The 10,874-nt window shown below is 33.4% G+C and overlaps 1 protein-coding gene across 3 annotated transcripts; it reads left to right on the top strand.

Annotated features, from left to right (window-relative positions):
• The first annotated feature begins 3,955 nt into the window (after nucleotides 1-3,955).
• Nucleotides 3,956-10,778, top strand: LOC111391556 (F-box protein At4g00755-like). 3 transcript variants are annotated; one of them, XM_023016796.1, is made up of 6 exons: nucleotides 3,956-4,154; nucleotides 4,695-4,872; nucleotides 8,891-9,307; nucleotides 9,440-9,612; nucleotides 10,054-10,172; nucleotides 10,380-10,778. In XM_023016796.1, the coding sequence occupies exons 2-6, from the start codon at nucleotides 4,746-4,748 to the stop codon at nucleotides 10,639-10,641; spliced, it is 1,098 nt and encodes a 365-aa protein (XP_022872564.1). In that variant the 5' UTR covers nucleotides 3,956-4,154; nucleotides 4,695-4,745; the 3' UTR covers nucleotides 10,642-10,778. The 3 variants fall into 3 exon arrangements, with proteins under 3 accessions (XP_022872564.1, XP_022872565.1, XP_022872566.1); XM_023016797.1 differs by lacking the exons at nucleotides 3,956-4,154; nucleotides 4,695-4,872 and adding an exon at nucleotides 7,101-8,048; XM_023016798.1 differs by lacking the exons at nucleotides 3,956-4,154; nucleotides 4,695-4,872 and adding an exon at nucleotides 8,057-8,417.
• Nucleotides 10,779-10,874: the final 96 nt, after the last annotated feature.

The raw sequence follows: 10,874 nt of genomic DNA, 5'->3' as shown, positions 1-10,874 counted from the left end.
CATCACGTGTGGCATTTCTTACTTATAAAATAAGTAGCTGATCTCACGAGCTAAAGTGTGGTGACACTTAAATGAACACGTGGATATTTTGTTATAGAACAAAATATTGGAGACCCGCTAAGAGATTCCACATGGATAGTATCTGAGTGTCAGTGGTTAATCTCTAACGTTCGGTAATGAAATTGATCCTACAACTTGATGTCATCATATTGCCTTGTATGAGGACAATCATATTTTGATGGTGTTGGATGTTGCTCTGCCAAGAGCCGCTAATACGACATCGTTCTGGTATATCAAGAGCCATATGAAAGTTGTGAATGACTAATAGAAGATTCATCACTCTTAGATAATAAGAGATTGTGATATTCATTTCGTTTAATTAAGTCAATAACGAAATCCTTGGCCAAGGTATACATATAGGTCGAAAATGAGTTTTCGACTCATATTGACTTAATAGTAAAATGAAAGATATGATTGATAATCGAGATTGACACACTTCCATATCTCGTAATTGATCGGATCATATTGAAGAAGGGATTATAATTTCATGTTAAACGAACAGTTTTGGTTTTGTCATATCACGTGACATTTTCCGTCACATGTGTTGCCCTGATACATTGCTAGATGTCAATCTGGGACGACGAGTGTAAATTTGTGATAAATTAAAAGGATGTTTAATTTATCAGTTTTGATTAGATCAAAATAATATTTCATGTAGTTAGGTATCGTGGTCGAGAACCTAATGAGTTGCACACAAAAGAGAATTGAAAGATTGCAAATTGCTAATTGATTAATTTAACAATCGTTGGATAAATTAATTAATTGGATTTATTATTTATATTCCCGATTTAATTAATTGGATTAATTAATTCACGGATCGGGTTTAATTAAATGGATTAATTAAACATTGGACCGGATCGGGCCGAGTCCGTTTGGGTTTATATAAATATATGATTAGGGTTTGAGGTCCATAAAGTTTTCATTATTCTTGTTGGCACAAGAGGAAAAACCCTAGCAGTTGCAGTCTGTTCTCTGTGTGGATTTCATTGGAGGTTGGACAATTGGACAGCTGTGGGAGGCAGATTCAAGCTGCTGGAAAGGAATAACGCGAAGGAGTTTGCAAAATCAAGAAAATGTATATTTCTTATCACAGTTCTTATCTAAATACAAAACTGAATCCTGAATGAAAATTGAAATTTGTTTAATTTCGCTGTGCATGTTTAAGTAAATTCCCAACAAGTAGAACATGCGTACATGCAAACACAGATTTATAGTGGTTCAATCTAAGTCCACTTGCCCATTTAACCTGCAAACATTTTGTAACTAAAATGACCCAACAAAGCTGTGTCATGTTTGAGTTCTTGGGTAGCCTTTGTATACTGCATTTGAAATAGAGATCCTCGAACCACACGAAAAGTTCTTGCCTGAGTATGGCCCCAGGTTCTCAAAAGCTTCCCATGACGAAATCACGCGCATGCGCTAACAAGAAGAAGAGATGATGTGGAAGAGGGTAAATTTGCTAGAGATTTTGTTGCGTGGTCTATAACGTGGGTCGAACCACTTCAATGTTTGGGTGATGACGGATGAGGAGGACGAAGATTTGGAAGAAGTTATTAGTTATAATTCTGCTGCATTCACCGACCTGTAAGTCGGGATATTTTAAGACTAAAGAAAAACAAATTCTCAAGTGCTGAAACTGTAGAATTAGTTAAGCTTTACATGTATGTAATAAGAGAACATGAATTGATAAGTGTGGGAAATGTAAATAATTCTAGAGCTTATACTTTTTTAGAAGTAATGATGCAATCCAATTTTTTTTTTTTTAAAATAAAATAAATAAGAATTGACTTGATGCCTGTTTGATCTGAAAAAAGTTAACAATACTGAACAATTTCTTGATAACAAGTGATTCACACAGTTCAGCTAAGGGTAATTATATTTTCACTACAAAAATTGTTAGTTACACTACATATTTTTTATTTACTTAAATAATCTTAAATAAAATTACATAAGTGGATTTTTAGAGGGTGTTTGAACCTCATTTTTATGAAAAATACATTTTAGAATAGTAGACTGATGAAAAATGTGTCGTTGAAATTTTTTTGATTTATGTGTAAGATTATTTTAATGAAAAATGTGTGGTTGAAAATAAGAGAGTGAAAAATGTATTTTGGAAAAATGAGAATTAAACAAAGCTTTAATAAATTAATCACATGAAATAATTTATTCTTCTACCACAATCATAAAACCTTTAGAAATTTATCTTCTTTCCAATCCCTCCAACCCCCACCCTTAAAATTTCATCTTTCAATTAAGTTTTGCCATTAAAGAAATTAAATCTCTCTCATCGAAATTAAATTGATTCCTTGAAAGAATAATGATTAAAAAAATTATGTTTCAATGATGAAATTGATAAAATTTATTCTCATTCACAACCCTGGCAACATAAATTTTTGAACAAAACATGAAAGTCGATTTAAAATATCATGTTAGAATTTTTCATAAAGATCCATACAAAAAAATGGAGCTTCAAGTACCGCATGAATTAACTTAAATCATATCAATTTACCTCCATGAGAAATAGAAAGACTTTCAAAAAAAAAAAAAAAAAAAGGAAAGAAAAAGAAATTGATGAAGAACCGGGAAAAACTTCTAGTAACTTCCATAATTTCAGCACTCTGAAAACTGCCATCTAAATAAGGGGTAAGGGATATGGAGGAAACATGGGATTGGGGAATGTTGAAGTGGAGAACCAAGAGAAGGGGGTATTGATTCATGTGAGGAGATTTTCAAGGGCTTTAGATTTTACATAGCCAGGAAGATGAGTGAACTGTGTAATGACTTTTGATTTTCAATGTTTTATTAAATCATTTTGTAATATCAGAAGATTTTATGGGAATTTTATGGGGGCAAATTTTGTTTTTATTCTGGAGTTTTCATTGAGACTATAACATGATACTTCATTGTGTCTTGAAATGTTGTTTTAGTTTATTCAAATACACACACTAACACTTCATACCACTTCATCCTACCAATTATACCTGATATAAAGTCGTTCTATAACAATTAAAAGCACACATATATGATAAGTACACTACAATATTGTATTATATTATTTTTCATTTTTTTTGTTTTTATTGAATTAGGAGTATAATTGTAAATTTATTGTGGTTTATTTATTAAAAACATATTTTAATTGTGATGTAATTATAATTTAGTGTAATAATTAAAATTTGTAGTGGTAATATAATTTCCCTTCAACTAATAGAGTATTTAGCTACCCTTGAAAAGTTTATCCAAAAGTAAATAAGTTTTAAAATCATTTAACTTATTACAGTTAAAATAAATTACTCATTTTTTCAATGATTGTTTGGTGGGATTAAAATAAGATTTTTAACAATTTTTGATAAAAATTGATGAGATGTTTATTTAAAAAGTTGTGGGTTTATAAAATTTGTAATTAAAATTATTTGTTAACTTTAATTTAAATTTTAATTTATCCCAAATGGGACACATATAGATGATTATTTAAGGGTGCGTTTGATTGCAAGTATGAAATTTGTATAAAAAGAAAATAAATTTTAGATAATTCAATTTTTTAGAACTTATTTGCATGAAAATTGTCAGACAAATGTGTTTGATTGATTTAATTTTCAATTTAGAATATATAATATTTGTCCGATTTTTATTGATGGATAGATTCGTAAATGAGATAGAATAGATAGATGCGAGAGAGAAAGAGAGGGAATCCTACTTCATCTAGTAAAAATATATTTTTTTGATTTTGAAGAAAATATGATCACGTGATTAAAAGTAAAAAAATATTTTTTATGAAAAAATATTAGTCAAACACTATAAAAGAAGAAATTTGGAGGGAAAAGCACATTTTTGATGAAGAATATTAACCCACCCTATAAAAGAAAATACGTTCTATATACACGTGTAGAGAAAAAGAATGAAGAAATACAAATTCCAAATAAAACCTAAAATTATAGACGTCTGTTTCGGTTTCCCACAAACAACATTGAAGACGAAAGATGAGGGCACCTGCCTAAACATGCTTGATTCAGTGAATTCGACCTCCCAATTCACATTATTTCGTTCTCTAATAGCTGTATATAATTGCAGTATGTATTAGGGTTCTAAGTAGGAAGGTACCCTTCTTTCCTTTTCCTCTTTTACCTCATTTTAATATATGATTGCACATATATACGTATATACATTGGGATATTGTTATGTTTTCGATAACTAATATTAATTTTGTTACAATTTGCATCGCTTTTTATTTATTTATTTTTCAGAATGTTTATTTTTTTCAATTATTGGAAATCCTCACCTTACGCGACTTTTTTTTTTTTTTTTTTTTTTTGGGGTTTTCTAGTTTTCAGAATTTGTTGATTTTCAGATGTTGAAAATGCCACCTTATGTGATTCTGAACTAGTCAAAATACTGAAGCTTTAAGGGAAAATATTAACTGAATTGTTATTTTATTTTATTTTTTCCTGGGGTGGGTATAGCATTTCTTTTGGTTCTGGTTATATTTTTCTGAAAATTGTATGATGTGTTATGGGAAAAAAATTTGTTTCGTATACAGCTAACATTATTGCAGAATTCATTTTCTATAGACAGTTATGTATAACATTACTATTTTTCCACGGTGGCAAGTCTTAATGTAGGTTTGAAGTTTTTTACAGATATACAAAAGTTAAAAAAGTTTATTAGCTCTGCTGAGTGCCAAAGCTCAAATGAAGAAAGGTATAAATTTCTTAGACTACCTGGACGTTGACTTGGCCTTGAGTATCTTGACGCGCTTGGACAACCCAGCTGATGTGGTCCGTGCCAGTGTTGTCTCACAGTCTTGGCACCATTTCGGTGAGCTGTAAAAGTTGAATAAGTTTAGCTGTTATTGATGATTGTTGCCATTATTTAAGATGTACTGCCTTAGAAAATATAATTGGCATGAACCATCTTGTTTGCAATAATTTTAATTGGCCATAGATTTGGATTTTTCTGCTATATTGGTACACACGCAGGCACACTTGAATTTCACGTATCCTGTTGTTAGTTATGTGATGTTTCATTTTATTTATATATTTATTTTTTTATATAGATGCTGATCATAATTGTCACATTGCTCTGAGCGCTTGATTCAGTTTGCTAGGGCAAGTCGGTTACATATAATGTTTAACATCTCACGGAACATTAGATGTCCTGGGTTCCTTTTTATCGTCTACAAAAAAGCACGTCTTAGGTTATGTTAACTTAGGGTTAGCCAGTGTTTTGAAGAGTGCCCTTTGACGCTCAAGTAAATGACAGGACATGTCTTAGTTGACACTGGGGCTAGCCAGAGATCAATTGTAGAGGGAAGTCGCATCTTGCGTTTAACCTGGGGACTAATTTACACCGAGTGTGTCCAACTAAAGAAATCTGCATATTTAGTCACGAATAATATGAATTAAAATTTTGAAACCTTCTAGGTAAAGTTGACGAGTATTTAAATTTGAATGATGAAAATGATTACAATTGTAAGTGGAGTCCCTGGAATTAATTCTTGTATTTGGAAATTATGAATGCTAGGCTGGACTATCCTAATCAAATGAGAGCAGGGAGTTCGACGTGTAAGCATTTGCTTGCCCCCATTTTAGTTTTACAAGCTATCAACTCACATTAGGGGGTTTCCATATAGTTCCCTTTCTCTTTTCTTGATCATGGAAGCTTATGGGAAGAGGTGATGACTTAATCCTCACTGAAGAATAATAAGCTTTGGCCTGGTATGGTCCAGCTTGCGAATGAAGTAGAAAATTGGGCCTGGACTGCAGGGGCGGAAATAAGGGGTGGCATGGGGGTCACATGACCCCCAAACTTTTGGGCAATTTTGTCTTCATTTTTGTTTTTGTCTCAATTTTCAAAATTATTACGGAATGTCAAATACAGTCGAAATATTGTATTCTCAATATCATTTCAAAGGACTCACAGCCTAGTTTTCTACGTCGTTAATGGGGTACGAAACGGTCAATAGTAACAAATGTTAGGGTTTGTCAAAGTAGGTTGTTTCAAATTATTATTTTGAGAATTTCGGAAACATGCTAATTTAAAAAAAATTTCGACAATCATATACTAACCGAATCTATATATTGGCTACATCATCTTGAAACTTACTTCGAGAACTACATAATAGACCTATTGAATGTTCCAAACAAATATCGTAAATTGTTAGGGCATCTCCAATGGTTGCACCATTTTACTCCATTTTTTCGTGCAAAGTTACTCTAACGCAACACCAAACTTTGCACCATTTTGGTGTAAAGTGTAAAATGTCTCTTTTGCCCTTATTTAACATTTTCCAAATAAATTTGTTAAGAGTATTTATGTCATTTGTGCTATATGTTTTTCAATACAATAAATTATTATTTACCTATCAAAAAAAAAAAATACAATAAATTATTATTATTTTTATTAATATTAATATTATTATTATTATTATTATTTGCATTTAAAATAAATTTTAAATGTAAGACATAATAATTAATAAATTAATTAAAAGACGAAAATAATTTAAAATACAACAACACGATTATTTATTAAAGTTAACACGAAATATATTAAACAACAACAACATACATACGATAATCTAATTTGATTTCATATGTTCGTTGTTGTGGTGTTTTTATTAATTGTTCCGTATTTTTTATATTTATTAATGAATTTAATTTTTTTTGTAATTTAACGTAATTATTTATTTAGTAATTTATGTATTTATAAAATAATTAAATAGATAATATTTCAAATAAATAAATTATAAAGAATAAAAAAGGGAAGAAAATGGTTAAACACTATTCATTTGGTATAACTTTTGGTGTAATGGTTGTATATGAATTTTAGTTTGGTGCAAGATTTGGTGTAAAATGATGCAAAATTTGGTGCAGGGTTGGAGATGGCCTTAGGTACGTCAAACTTGAGACTTAAAAAGAGACGGCTAACTCGTTTTTTCTGTAAACATTTTGAATTATTTCATTACATTGATTTTTTTTTGCGTGACAAATTTCTCGTCATAATTTACATCATTTTATTAAGAAATTTTACATGGGGTATGACATTAAAAATTTTCGAAATTTTATATCCGAAAAAGTCATACCCCATGTTAATTTTTGGATGTAAAATTCGGATGTAAATTTACATGGAGTATGATTTTTTTCTATGTAAATTTTCAAATGCAAAATTTCTCACAACTTTTTTGAAAGTTTGATTGTGCTCCCTAACTCAAAATCTATGCGTTCGCCATTGCTGGATTGGACACCTATAAATGGAGATGAAGAAATAACTTTGGCCTACTGTTGCCTCACTCATCTCATCCAAATCAAGCAAGCGAGAAGGAAAGTGACAATAGCCTAGACGTTCCCAAGCTAATTTTGCCACTGCCAAGAAGTTGGGTGTTACTTGTGTGAAAATACGTTGCTTATGCGTTTTCATGAAGGACGCCGAGTCACGTCTGCTATCATATGCCATCATCATCTAGCGCCGCCAATAGCCATTCAGTTTATATCTCTTTAGGCCTCGCTGGAAAAAAAAAATTGTCTATCCAAACATCACCCAAAGACATCCTGCCAGCAGTGTCGGACAGTCTGGTCAATCTAATCCTAGTTTTGGAACTGCCAAGAAGTTGGGTGCTACTGCTACTTGTGTGAAAATACGCTGCTTATGTGTTTCCATGAAGGACCGCAAGTCAATTGAGCTGTTATATGCCATCATCATCTAGAGGTTATCTTGACCTGGGGTCCAATGACCATTCAGTTTATGCATATCTTTGGGCCTCCCTGGAAAAAAAAAAAAAAATTCCTATCCAAACACCACCCTAAGACATCCCGTCAACAGTGTCAGACAGTCTGGTCAATCCAGTCCTAACTGGATGAGACGCCAATCTTTCCAAACTGCAGCAAAAGACCGTATGGGTTGCAAGCTCCTCCTTGCCATTGGCCCAGCCTAGGAGATAGTGAATCAAAATGCGTCTGGGATAAAATGGTTGTCTATGAAGCGTTCATCAGTCAATGGTGAGTGGTGACATTCACTGGTTCTGAGTCAATTTAACATTCTTTTGGCAAACATGTGGGACTGTAAATGGATAGGGAAGCGATTAGCTTCTCGGGTGACACAATTAGCTGAGGCAAAGTAGCGGTTAGTGCTGTATTTATCTTTGGCGAGCATGTCCTTTGGAGTCTGAGAAATTCGCTATAATTTTCATCTCTCTAGAATATTAGGCTTACATATTCACTGATCTTTCCTGGAGAGGTGGTTGGAGTGAGAGTAATGCTCTGGAAATGAAATCCTTTTGACAACGACGAGAAACTTAGTTTTGTTTTTGCAAAGCTGACGAGTGGCTACGATAATCGTATTGATAAAATGCAACATTGAAATCAGAGGTCAGTGTAGGGTCCGGGGGGATATATTTTCTTCATTTATGGGGTCAATCTTTTGCTTTTTCTCGAACCCAAGCCACACTCAAGAATCCCCACCTGTCCTCATTAGTGCAGGTCCTCAAGGATTTTTGTCATCCCTAAATTCTACTTTCAAACAACAGAACAGATAATTTTCTGTCTGAGCTAACTCCCCCCCTATTTATGTTTTTCATGCAGTCATGATCATTCTGTTTTGATATCATTGACTACCATAGAAAGACTTCTCACGTTTGCTATCTTATATAAATGTTAATAATCAATTATAAAAATTGATGATGCTCTTCTTATATCATATATGTAAATGTGGATGTCTTTACGATCATTGTTCTGTCTTAATCCTCGTTCTTTTACATAAGATTTATTGCCTCTTCCATTCATTTCATGTAAGAGAAAAATTTAACCGTTCTGAGCAAATGATAATATCAATTATATTGCAGTGGTTGCGAACAGACTTTTTAAACAGCTGTGTCTGAGAATGTTTCCTCATATTTCCGATCTTCGATTCATTCGACCAAATAATGAATCATTATCAGTGGATGTTGAAACTAGCAACCCGATGGAATGGAAGATTCTTGAGAGGGATCATAAAGCTTATGCTTCTCTAATTCAGGCCTTCACAAAGTCTAAAGATAATCCAAAGGATTGCATAGCGTGTGTAATTGGTGCTTCCAGCACAGATCGTGATCCAGAAGAAAGTGTAGTTCATACTCTTTTTCCTATCGACAGATATATGTGGGGAGGCTCATACTGGTCAAGTAAAGGACAGACCAACCCTGATGTGCCTGAGACGTTAATATACAAATTAATTTCTGATGTTTGTGTTGTTACTGAAATTGATATACGACCTTTTGCTGGTGATTACTCAGCTTTCTTAAATTTTTCCTCTTCCTTCCTTTATTGATTTTTTATCGGTTAATTTTATGTACACGTCGTGTTTAAAAACTATTAGGTGCTTGTCATTAACTGTCTTTTGCATTACCCTACAGTCTATTGGGAGCCTGGAAGTCCCGTTTACTCAGCGAAGTCTGTGCGATTCCGAATGGGTCATCTCAAATCCCCAAGGAAGAATGGGATAGATTTCTGGCATTTACCGTTGCAACAACCTGCTGAAGACAAGTTTATATGGTCATACACTTCACCAGAGTTCCCAATGACACAGGTGACCTTTTGAAATAGATATATGCAAATTTTAGGAATTTTTTCTCGTGTTTTTTACCACTCTCATTGGGCCTGCATATTAGTTTCCGTCCGGGTGACAATCAACTTAAAACTGTCACATTCTATGATATGAATAATCCTTATAAGCAACGTCTTGTGAGCGTGAAACCAAATTGAGTGGCAGAAAAGGATTTATGTGGCCATTTTCAAATTTATGGGGAACTAGACTTGGTTATTGCCATTTGGGTTGACTTCCCCAGGGGAAATAATGTCGGGTTTTAACCATTGGCAAGTTAAATTGCTACTTGGAGGAATTGGATAAAAACTTTGATAATCAGCAGTTGGCCCGAACATTGTGATTTTATGCATCCAGAGGAAAGAAACCATAACCATTGCGTATTCTACAAGAATCATGCTCGAATAACTCTTCCTCTGCAAACAGGAAAATCATCTGCAGCAATTCAAGCTACCAGAACCTGTTCTTTGCATTGGTGGATGTTTGCAGATCGAACTGTTGGGGAGGGCTCAGAGAGAAGAAATCGACGGATTATTCTATATATGGTTAGTCCCTTCAGTTAGTCCATTTTTCCTCTTTCATCAGAATTGGGATTTGTTAATTGTTAAGATTTTGTTCAGAAGAAACCGATTGATCATTCTTCTTTTTTTAGAGATCATGGTAAAGCAGTAATTATTGTATGGGTCGTGAAGCAATTTCCTTTACCAGTGGCTGCCATTGGATCTAACTGCTATATTATTTGCATGCTGCAGTGTGTGTTATGTTCGGGTTCTGGGACGTCCCCTGAGTCCTGCATTTGAATTACAGGGCCTTGAAAAATCTGGAGACTTGCAACTGAAGTATAATCCTGAGGCTTTCCATTCTGTTCTGAAAAGTTTTTCTCATGAAGAGGAGACGGATACAGCTGAACCAGAAGAAGGGGCACGGTGGGAGCACGTCCGTCAACTGGAGAATTTGTTGCAGATACAGAGTATCCCCAGCCATCAATTTGTATGGAATGATGATGAGGATTAATTGGATGAATATCTCATTCTGCAATATAGTTACATCTGTATTGACTGGATAAATATTATGTCACACCCATCTGATTTAATAAAATATCGACGCTCTTCTATGATAATGAAACCTACGAATGCATTCAGTTTTGGCAACACACTCCCAAACATGCTAGAGTTGGACCAAGGATCTGTATGTTTTTCAGTGTGTGTGTGCATATGCATATATATTTATGCATTTCCTAAGCCATT

This window comes from Olea europaea, unplaced genomic scaffold (assembly GCF_002742605.1).
Source record: "Olea europaea var. sylvestris unplaced genomic scaffold, O_europaea_v1 scaffold806, whole genome shotgun sequence".
In the NCBI taxonomy this organism is placed as follows: domain Eukaryota; kingdom Viridiplantae; phylum Streptophyta; class Magnoliopsida; order Lamiales; family Oleaceae; genus Olea; species Olea europaea.
The sequence above is the reverse complement of the archived record's forward strand: the minus strand, read 5'-3'. Positions and strand labels throughout refer to the sequence as shown.